Source organism: Salpingoeca rosetta (assembly GCF_000188695.1).
Source record: "Salpingoeca rosetta unplaced genomic scaffold supercont1.9, whole genome shotgun sequence".
NCBI classification, from domain to species: Eukaryota; class Choanoflagellata; order Craspedida; family Salpingoecidae; genus Salpingoeca; species Salpingoeca rosetta.
Window position 1 is genome coordinate 1,539,541 of NW_004754925.1, and position 10,748 is coordinate 1,550,288.

General features: G+C 55.6%; 4 protein-coding genes across 4 annotated transcripts in view; 2 read left to right on the plus strand and 2 right to left on the minus strand.

Annotated features, from left to right (window-relative positions):
- PTSG_04231 (uncharacterized protein) overlaps positions 1 to 1,967 on the minus strand; it is a gene marked incomplete at both ends in the record, with an annotated part of 4,069 nt that extends 2,102 nt beyond the window's left edge. Inside the window, 5 exons of the mRNA XM_004995070.1 lie at positions 378 to 436; positions 677 to 823; positions 998 to 1,138; positions 1,463 to 1,531; positions 1,870 to 1,967. Of these exons, the coding sequence (XP_004995127.1) occupies positions 378 to 436; positions 677 to 823; positions 998 to 1,138; positions 1,463 to 1,531; positions 1,870 to 1,967 (514 nt within the window). The remainder of the gene's footprint in view (positions 1 to 377; positions 437 to 676; positions 824 to 997; positions 1,139 to 1,462; positions 1,532 to 1,869) is intronic.
- Positions 1,968 to 3,440: 1,473 nt separating this feature from the next.
- PTSG_04232 (uncharacterized protein) lies at positions 3,441 to 4,805 on the plus strand (the record flags this gene model as incomplete). Its single annotated transcript, XM_004995071.1, has 1 exon — positions 3,441 to 4,805. One exon carries the CDS (start codon positions 3,441 to 3,443, stop codon positions 4,803 to 4,805), a length of 1,365 nt encoding a protein of 454 aa, XP_004995128.1.
- Positions 4,806 to 6,299: 1,494 nt separating this feature from the next.
- Positions 6,300 to 9,038, minus strand: PTSG_04233 (uncharacterized protein; the record flags this gene model as incomplete). Its single annotated transcript, XM_004995072.1, has 7 exons — positions 6,300 to 6,792; positions 7,078 to 7,198; positions 7,376 to 7,458; positions 7,836 to 7,935; positions 8,232 to 8,412; positions 8,627 to 8,738; positions 8,974 to 9,038. The coding sequence occupies 7 exons, from the start codon at positions 9,036 to 9,038 to the stop codon at positions 6,300 to 6,302; spliced, it is 1,155 nt and encodes a 384-aa protein (XP_004995129.1).
- Positions 9,039 to 9,261: 223 nt separating this feature from the next.
- Positions 9,262 to 10,748, plus strand: part of PTSG_04234 (uncharacterized protein) — a 2,467-nt gene continuing 980 nt past the window's right edge. The window contains exons 1-4 of the mRNA XM_004995073.1: positions 9,262 to 9,290; positions 9,539 to 9,731; positions 9,858 to 9,984; positions 10,246 to 10,362. Of these exons, the coding sequence (XP_004995130.1) occupies positions 9,547 to 9,731; positions 9,858 to 9,984; positions 10,246 to 10,362 (429 nt within the window). The 5' untranslated portion in view covers positions 9,262 to 9,290; positions 9,539 to 9,546. The remainder of the gene's footprint in view (positions 9,291 to 9,538; positions 9,732 to 9,857; positions 9,985 to 10,245; positions 10,363 to 10,748) is intronic.

The following is a 10,748-nucleotide window of genomic DNA, read 5'->3' on the forward strand; positions in this document are numbered from 1 at the left end:
CGCAAGTTTCCGCTCCCTCTGCGGCCGCTATTTCTGCAAGACCCACGCTCAACTACACACCGTTAGTTAGTGCAAACAGAAGCATCGAATCGAGAAGGAGTCACGTGGACACACACACACACACACACACACACACACACACACACACACACACACACACACACACACACACACACACACACACACACAGGGGTGTGGGGGTGGAGCAGCAAACACAGCGAACACAATGTATTTGCCAGCGGCAAACAGGAGCTGTCAAGGAGTGCACCATATGAAAACACACACACACACACGCACACACGCACACACGCACAGTGACACACAACCACGCACACAAATACACACTCGAGCACGTGCTGCGCTCTTCAAGGGCATACCTTTCCTGTTCCGGGTGGGCCATACAAGAGAATGCTTGTCCAAGGCTTCCTCGCACCTGCTCAGAGGGACGCAACACAACGTCGCACACACAGCACACATACACATGTATGCTTACGTCAGCCAAGTGTGACAGTGTCTCCCCATGTTTCTTTGAGCATGGTTCCTCAGCCCTGAGCACGCCTACACTGGAGTTCGAGCTAGCTTTCATGCACAGACCGCAACACACAACACATCCACATCACTTGCGACACGTGCCGCCGCCACGCTGCGTTTCACATGACATCCAACACGCCTCGACCTACCTGTGAACAGATGTGGAAATTGGACGGGAAGCACGACTGCCTCCTGAAGACACTGCAGCGCGTCCTTAATGCCAACAATGCTTGAGAACCCGCAGTGCGTCCTGTCGACTTCAACGATTGTTGCGCTGATGGCTTTGGTTCTCCTGCGCAAGGCAAATCAGGCAATGAACCTCAGCCAGACCCATAAGCCGACCATATGGAAACGAAACCCCGTGCCAACTGGAAGGGGTCGACATACAAACGCACGTTACATCGCTCAAGGCAAGGCGCGATGATCGACAAACCGGCAGAGTGTCAAAGCAGCATACACTACTCACTTGGCCTCTTCGTCAACACCAAGGCGGTCACGGTCGCGCGACGGTCGCTTGTTTGTGTGTTTGCTGGCTCCAGATACGGGATCATGCGAACAGTGGGCAATGAGACTGGTCAGCAGTCGGTCCGCGGCATTCAGAATGGACCTAAGAGAGCAAACGCGCAAGGTCGCTATCAGTTTGCGAGATGAACTGTCGAGGCTGCTCGGTGGGGTGGGGGGGCGTGTGCGTGTGCGTGCGTGTGTGTGTATGTGTGCGTGTATATGTGTGCGTGTATATGTGTGCGTGTGTGCGTGTGTGTGTGCGTGTGTGCGTGCGTGCGTGCGTGCGTGTATGCTTGTATATGTGTGCGTGTGTGCGTGTGTGCGTGTATATGTGTGTGGGAGTGTGTATGTATGTGCGTGTGTGTGAGATGCGAACAGTGGCTTTTTGACAAGGAGATGGCAGGGTGGCCTGTCGATGGATCGATACCACGAAATCGGAGATGTTCGCTTGCCCTGCGCAATGGTGGCAACCAAGTCTTGAAAGGCGCCAACATCTCTACCACAGCAAGTCCAGCATGAACACACACGCGCGCGCACACACGCACACAGAGATGTGAGTGCATAAGTCTAGAGATATCAGTTGAATGGAGGTTATCTGGCACTGGGCACACAAGCAGCAGACTGTTGTTACACACACTCTCCTTCAGCGCCACATCACTTGTCGACAGCATGGGCGCACTCGAGTGTAAGGTGCGCTCACTGCGTGTGAGTGCCACTAACACGGTTGGCGCCAAAAAGCAGAAACAAGGCGCATAGCACAGGACATGCATATGCTGAGCACCATCGTTGCCCACATCAAGCCTTTGTCAAAGGGGCGACAGTTGCGATGGGTACCTGAGCAAGGACGTTACATCACCGCGTCCCCCAGCGACGGCGCCAACAACACTGTCCCTGAGCGCTGACAGTGTGTGTTCTGCACGATGCAGGTCCATGAGAGCGTCTCTGTCCTTCTCTTTCTCTCTCTCTGTCTTTCTGTCTCTGTGCGGCTGTTTGGCTGCTGTCACGTCAGGCTTGTTGGTTGCTAACGCGATGACATCATACACGCGATGCGACCGTCGAAAACCTTTGGGAGGCATTGGAGAAGTATCTCTTTGCATGAACAAACGGATGGTGAAGCTGCCTGGAATTGTTTATTTGCGAACGACACCCAGGGTGAATATTCGTGACAGCTACCACCTTATGCTATGCACAAGGCATGGCGCAACCACAAGGCTTTGCGCTTTCGCTGAGGGTATCACCCAACCACTCAGCACCTCCCCAAGCCAGTCGCAGGAGTATTTTCGCCACCAACACCACCACTTCGCTGTGTCGACTGCACTCGCACACCCCATCACACCCCACCACAGCCTCAATCCACCTCTCTCACGCCTTCGTCGGGGCAGGGGCCTGCTTGCTCCTTCCCCTTCTCGGGTGAGCTTCACTCAAGCCACCCATCCACACCGGGCCTCCCCTTGTGGAGCAGAGACACACGCACACGCACACACACGCGCACACACACACACACACTCGCATCCCCCCCCGCGCACGTACGCACGCACGTGCAAACCGTGGTTCAGCATGGCCGACGGTGAGTTCTGACCCTTGTCGAACATGCTTGGCTGTGAGTGAAGTGAATGGCTTGCTCCCAACCTCTCCTTTCTATCCTTCCGCTCTGTCTTTCCTCTCCTGCTGATCTACGCTTCAACTCGTTTGTTCAAGACGAGCAAGGTTGCTTTTCTTGGGAGCACCCAGCACGCAGCATTCGCTGCTGCTGCACTGGTGTGCGTTCATCCGCTTTTACACTTTGCATGCATTGTCCCATCCCTCTCTCTCGCACCGTTGCTTCTCGACACAGTTTGCTTTTCAGCGTCTGCCTCTCTGTCTGCCTGTTCCTCTCTTCTCCCTGCTCGTGTCGAGCTCTGCTGAATTACCGCTCTTTGGCGAGCTTCATCTACTCTTGGCGACGTCTGTTGCACTACCCCTCTCTCTCTGTGTCTGTCTCTCTCTCTGTCTCTCTCTCTGTCTCTCTCTGTCTCTGTCTCTCTGTCTCTCTCTGTCTCTCTCTCTGTCTCTCTCTGTCTCTGTCTCTCTGTCTCTCTCTGTCTCTCTCTGTCTCTCTCTCTGTCTCTCTCTGTCTCTGTCTCTCTGTCTCTCTCTGTCTCTCTCTCTGTCTCTCTCTGTCTCTCTCTCTCTCTCTGTCTCTCTCTGTCCCTCGCTGCCCCTGTCTCTGTCCCTCTCCTCTCTGTGTGTGCGTCTCTATCTCTCTGTCACACACAAACACACACACACACACTCTCTCCCCATTTTGCACACGACACACCCATGTTCCACCCACCCAGCTCAGCCTTGCCTACCCTCTGTCTCTCTCACTTATACACTGGCTTGCCCTGGTACGTCATGCACTCCCACCAACAGACGACGAGCAAATGCCCCTTCCATCTTTCAACGTTGCTGTCTGGGAAGTCATTGTGAAGAAGCTGCTGTACATGCACATGGAGCGTATCCATGAGACACGCCGAATGCACGACTTGTGGGCCCATCGTTTCGGCCAGCTGAGGCGCCATGAAAGGCTCACCATTGCCTTTGACATTATCAAGCTATCGTACATCTCGGCCCACACGTTTCACCTCGACATGCGGTTTATGCCACGGAACTTCCTTGCGCATCTCCTGCCAGTGCCTGTCGACGACTGGATGGACGACGGCCTCGTTGGGCGTGAGCTGACTGTCGCCCGCTTTTTTGCGTGGTCCTTCGCTGGCGTTTCCTGGGCCAGCAGCACGCGGTTCCTCCGCATGGAGGACCGGGCGTTCCGGCTCTTCGTGCGCTACTTCGGCTGCGTCTACTTCACCAACTTGCGCCAGATGCAAGCCTTCGCAGACGCCACAGCCCTGATGCAGCGGCCCTTTGACGCTCCTGGTCAGCATATCCCTGACGACGACGACGACATGCTCATGCCCGCACGCCGTCCCTTGCTGCAGGAGCGTCCCCTGGAAGAAGACGAGGCGCAGCCTCTCGAGCTGATGTCACTGCAGACGCGCGATTTCAGGCTGGGGGTACTGGCCCTGCCAAGAGAACTCGACGACTTCTCTCGCCTCCACAGGGCCCTTGGCTACCCCCTGTGCAATGAGCTGGTGGTGCTGGTGACCGAGCCCATGCCGCGACTCCGACTCCGCAACATCACCAACCTCGTCATTCACGCCCAGGCGAGCATCGACGCCGTCGATTTTGAGAACATCGAGCACATCCACTGGCACGTGTCCCACGACCAGAGGCACATTGAGGGCACCATCCGCTTTGTCGACACCGTTGTCATCGCACCCAACACCGCCCAACAAGGCCCAAGGGCGAACAACGCCGGCCGTGGACCCGTCCAGTTTGCCATCCCAGCGCTTGAGAATGTGCAACAGGTGCACATCAAAGACCTTGACAACACCGTCATCGACCTGCAGCCCCTCGCGCACGCCCACGACGTCATCCTGGAAAATGTGGACGTCATCACCCTTGCCCCTCTCTTTGATGTGAAAGGTTCCCTGTTCCTGCGCACCGTCAGCGCGCAGCATCCTACTGACTCCTACGCCGTCTTCCAGTGCAGATATCTTAATCTGCTGAACGTGGACTGCGTGCGTGACCACCCGGCTTTCCCCCTCGCGTCCCACGTCTGGATCCTTGCATGTGACGAGATGCGGTCCGTTGGAATTGATTTTGACACCATCCAAGTTCTCTACAACTGGCATTGCGCCCACATGGCAAACACATTGCGCACTTACCATCGCCGTGCCCCTGCTCATTGAGGTCGAGCCACGATCCTAGGATCTTCGCTCTTTTGGGGTTGTGCTCGTCGTTTTCCTTGACGCCTGTGCACTCCTCATCTCTTGTTTTGAGTGTGCACTCTTCGTGTGCACCTCCCAATCCCCCCTTCTCTTTCTCCCGCCCCTTGCGCACACTCTTGTGCATCTCTCCATCTCCCCTCTCTCTCACCCTTGCGCACTCTTCGTGTACATCTCCCAAGTCTCACTCTCTTCTTCTCTTCCCCTCGCACACTCTTGTGAATCCCTCCATCTCTCCACCTCCCCTGTCTCTCCCCCATCCTCCCGTCCCCCCCCCCTCTATGTCTTTCTTTGTGTCGGCATGTGAAAGCACATGAGCGGAAGAGTCAACGCATCGTGGGCTCTGCTCTTTGTTGTACTCGCTTGGCACTGCACTCAAGGCCAGTCCTTTGCATCAGAAAGTCTCGTGCTATTCCCCCGTGTCCCCTTTCCCCTCCTTCCTTTCGCTCTGTCTGTGGCTGTTGCTCCGCCACTCATACCTGTGCTGCTGCTGCTCGCCGCTTGAGTTCACCGCCACATTCTGTTGAGTGCGCTGACACAGCCGCAGGCGCATGGTGGTATGATGAGCGAGCACCTGCAGACAAGAGCCGTGCTGCTGGTTGTGCCTCTTTCCTTTGTTTTTTTTTTTGTCTCGTGTTTCATGCCACTTGAGGACACGCTTGTTTGTGTGCTGCTTGCATGCAGCTTGGTTGTTCTCTTGTGGTTGATTTATAGTGCTTGTCGCCGATGCACATGCATGTGCTTCTGCATGTGTGTGTTGAGTCGAAGCAAGCGCGCCCCAGCTTTAACTTTGTCAATAAAACCAACAGCAGCAGAACGTACATGTCACAGACGGAAAGACTCGGGCTTTGTATTGCCTGACCGCGTTCGATGCGCTACGACGTCGTGAAACAGCTTCATTCGGAGAAAGGTGACTGTTGCCAAACACACACACGCACACACACGCACACACACACACACACACACACACACACACACACACACACACACACACACACACACACACACACACACACACACACACACACGCAAGCGCAGAGTAGTAGAAGTGCTCGGCCAACGCCCGCCGTCCAAATGATCCGAAACAAGACAGGGGCGTCAATGGAACAAAGTGTAGCGGTCAATGCAAAGGGCGCCAGTGCTATAAAAGGAACAGGGTGTACAAGCACAGGGCAAACGATCCACAAGGTGCGCCCTCTACGAAGCACACAAACACAACAGAGCAGAGAGTGGAGCAACAGGCGTCAACGTGACGTGGCAGAAGGGAAGCAGAGCAGGTAGCAGCACCGGCACGGGCAGGCGCCACAACAGCGAAGCGCAGACACAGAGGATAAGGCAGAGAAAGAGAAGGAAGGGGGGGGGGAAGCAACAGGGAGACGATAGCGCCAGATGCTCATGCAGGTACAGGCGCAATGCAGCCATCCATACATGCCGATGCGCGTAATAGTTCGCAGGGCGTCACGTGCGTCTGAGTGCCTCTCTGAGCTCGCCCACACCGGCATCCACGTAATCCCCCATGGCGTTTGCGCTCTGCTCAATTGCATCAAGCTGGTCGCCCTGATCACTGACCAGCGCAGCCATGTCCTGCATCATGGAGTTGACTGTCTGCATTGTCTCGTGCATGTCCTTCACGGCAGCCTCGCGCTCCCGAATCATGTGCGTCCTGTCGTCTGCCACCACCTGCACCTGCCGAGTCTGCCCACCATCAGGGAGATCCACAACCTTGCCGTCTGCAATCAGCGGGCCCGGTGCTCGCCGTGCCCCGCCCCTTTGCGCTGCAGACGACGCGGAGGACGCTGCTTCCGGTGCGCGCAGTTCATCAGCAGACAGGCCCACGCCGTCCTGGATCATGGGACCGGCGCGATACTTGGACTTGCGGTGCTTGAGGGCGCTGATGCAGCGGCGAAGCTCCTTCTCCCACTGTTCCATCACAGCACGCGGACCACGCAGCCTGCACACGGGCGGGTGTTTGGTTGTTTGGTTGTTCGTTCGTTTGTGTGTGTGTGTGTGTGTGTGTGTGTGTGTGTGTGTGTGTGTGTGTGTGTGTGTGTGTGTGCAGTTGTCAGCTCATGCAATGGTACAATGGGAAGGGGTCCATACACACACACACACACACACACACACACACACAGGCACGGATACAGATACAAACACACAGGCACACACAAGCACACAAACACACAGGCACACAAACAAACAAACACAAACACACACGCACACACACACACACACGAACCTGTATGTGCGTGAGGATGAGACGGGGGAGATTTCGAGGAAGACGAGGCCCTGCGCAGTGCTGGTGCTTTCGCTTGTGTCTGTGTTGACAGCAACTGCGCTGTCACGAAGCATAATCGACCCTGTGTGTCGTGTATGACGTGTGTATGTGTATGTGTGTCGTGGGTATGTGTGTGTGTGTGTGTTTGATTCTTGTCGCAGAAGAGAGCAGAGTGGGGTCAGCAGAGACACATCCACCACAAACATCGCCATCACTATCACCGGCACAACTCACGGCCTCCTTCGCACGCGTGCCTCACCTTTTGGGGCGCTGTCTGCCGGGTGTTTGAAGTAGTCGAGGCGAGATTCACGCAGCTCAAACCACCGCACCTTCCAGTTTTTCCTGCCACACGTCAACATTTACGAGCAGGGGGTACAGTGGCATGAGCCATAATGTCACACAGCGCCACTGCACATCATCTTCGTAGTGAAGATTGAGGGGTTGGATCGTGATGCGGGGAAGCACAGCGGCCAAATGTGTGCGTACGTGTACACATGTACACAGGGGCAGCACGACAGAGGCAGCGAGAAAGCGCGCGCGCGTGTGTGACACAACATGCAGACACAGACACAGAAGGTAGACAAGACACACACACATATATGCACACACATACACACACGCACACAGGCACAGACACATCAAAAACACAAACACGCCGACAGACACACACACAGACTCACAGACACACAACACAGACTCAACAGACACAGGCTACTGACCGCTGTTCGCCCTTCTTCTCCATAAAGCCGTCGAGCAGGGCTGGTGGGCGCAGATTGGATGCAACTTCCCGCGCCTCCTCAAGCGACAGCTTGCTCACCTCTGCACGGCCGGGGGGGGGGTAGTGTTCGATGATGTGGGGGGAAGGTAATGTTGGTGAGGCGAGCACACGCAGTGACACGACACCGAGCGACACAGATAGAGGCAGATGCGTGCACACACACAGACACGTACGTACGCGTTACGCGCACGCACAAACACACACAAACACACGCAAACACACATACGTACACAGACACAATCGCGCACGCACACACACGCACACACACACACACACACACACACACACACACACACGCACACACACACACACACAAGAACGAGCAGAGCTCATATACCTGATATGCTGGAAGATGCAGTGGCACGCGGTACGGGTGCCTCATCGTTGCGGCTGCTGATGGCGTTGATGCGATCTTGAATCGCTGGGATCCACTCCTTGAGCAAGGCAAGCTTGGCTCTGATCATGTATGTGCGTCCGCCGGCTGTGTGAATGGCAAGGCGATCCTGCCAGTTGTTGTCCTGTCACCGTGGCCGAGGTACAGGGATGGGTGCCAACCCGATTCAGTTTGGAGGATGGCAAGCATGACGGGACAAAATGGATCCAGGCGCGCACGCAAAGCAAACTTCAATATGATAAACACGTCACATGCACACATACAGACAGAAACACACGCACAACGCGCACACATGTGCAGACAGAAACACAGGCACAGGCACAGACACAGACACACACCTCTGGGGCGAGTGGTTCCAGTCTTGCATTGGACAGGTTGATTACGCCGCGTGGAAGTGCATCGCTGGGCGACTTGCGATACTCGATGCAGTTGCCCTTCAAGTCAAACCACCTGGGATTGCAGACAACGAACAGCCACACAACCAAAACATTCACAAGCAAAGTGACAAGCACGCGGGCGTTATGGTGTTGAGGAGAGGAGGAGAGGAGAAGAAGAGGAGGAAGGAAGACCCTGTGACAAAGAAGGAGCACCAACATCACGAGCATTGATAGAGAGTGACAGCGCAGCGGATGCGATGCAACAGCAACCGCGTTCGTATGCATGCACGAACGAAGAGCGTGCTCACCTTTTCTTCCAGGACGGGTTGACTGCCCCCTTCTTCTCAAACCACGCAGAGAGGCCACTCGACATTGCTGTGCGTGTGTGCTTGTATTACCAGCATCAAAGGCTTCCACCGTGCCTCTCTATCGGCTCCTGGCTCCCCTTATTTGCCTCCCACGTTGTCGTCCAACAACACAACACGGCTCACCCAGCCACAACGCCTCAAGCCACACAGCAGGGACAAGGCAGCGCCAGCGAGCCAGATTGGTGCCGAAAATAACTGGAAATCATTCGTGAATCGCAAATATCTGTGGTTGGCGCCACCGACAACAACAGCAGCAGGTGGTGGTGGTGTGCGACAACGGCCTTGCTTCTTTGGGCTGGTGTGTTGTTGAAGTTGATGTTGGCGGCGGGTGTTGGTTGAGCAGGCTTTGGTTGCGCTGTTGCTTTGTGTTGACGTGTGGATGCGCCCTTTGGTTTGGTAGTGCGTGGTTGTGCTTCCCGCCGCTCACTGTGTCTCCTGCTCACATGCACTGCCGTTCTTCGCGGCGCGCACACGCCTCTTGTGGTTACTGCATCGCCAAGCGCAGACGCGCGTATGATGGGAGATGGCAGTGGCAGCGCGCCCGCGCTGCAAGAGCAGATGCGATTGCCGGCGAAGGTCGTCGACAGTGCAGCAGACGAGGTGTCAGCGGCGCCTGTGGCGGCGAAGACAAAATTGAAACCAGCACCACAAGACGCCAGCGGCAACAACATCTTCACATCCGTGTTTGGCAGCACCAGGTGTGTTGCGCCCAGCTGTCGCTTACACATGCGTGTTTGTATGGAATGTAGTGTGTGCCAGTGTGTGCTTGTGTTTGCTCACAGCGCTGGCAATTGTTGGGGGGGGGGGTGTTTGTGTGTGTGCAGCTCGGCGGAAGCACCAGCATCTACTTCGCGCAGTGATTCTGGAAACCCGGCGAAGCAAAACGAATCCGCGGGTGACACGGCGGAGAACGGGAACCCAGCACCTAAGAAGGCAAAACGCGGGCGCAAGGTGAGTGCGTGAATGTGTGTGCGTGTGCGTGTACGTGTGCGTGTGCGTGTGCGTGTGCATGTGCGTGTGCGTGTGCGTGTGCGTGTGCGTGTGCATGTGCGTGTGCGTGTGCGTGTCAGCTGCGGCGTTATGCGTCCCGCCTCGTTGAACGATGAACGCCCAGCATGCACGCTAATACCCTGCTCCTTCTTGCGTGTCCCGGCATGCATACACACATGTGCGCCCCTGCTTGTACATTCATGTGTGCATCATGCACGACAGCCAAACAAAGACCTGCCGTCTGCCCTGCCAGTTGCGCGCATCCGGAACATCATGCGTGACGAGTCTGAGCACGGCATCCTCACGCCAGAGAGCGTTGTCCTTATGTCCAAAGCCACGGTGTGTGTTTTTGTTTGTTTGTTTGTTTGTGTGTGTGTGTGTGTGTGTTTACGATTGTTGTTTCTGCTCATTTGCGTTGCATCTCACGTGTTCTTTATGTGTGTGTGTTTGTTTGTTTGTTTGTTTGTTTGTTTGTTTGTGTGTGTGTGTGTGTGTGTGTGTGTGTGTGTGTATTGGACTCAAAGCCATGCCCCGTTGATACGAACGGCTCTTGTGTAGGTTTAAGTTATGAACACGTTAGCTGTGAGGGCCCACCGCATATTCAAGGTCGCGCTCTTAGCCTGCCTAGATGTGTTGCCCTATCCGTCGTTTAGGCTCCCCAAATTTCCCTACGCGAATGTGGTCACACGGTTGTGCTTGAGGCAATCATTACCTGCATTTCGGTC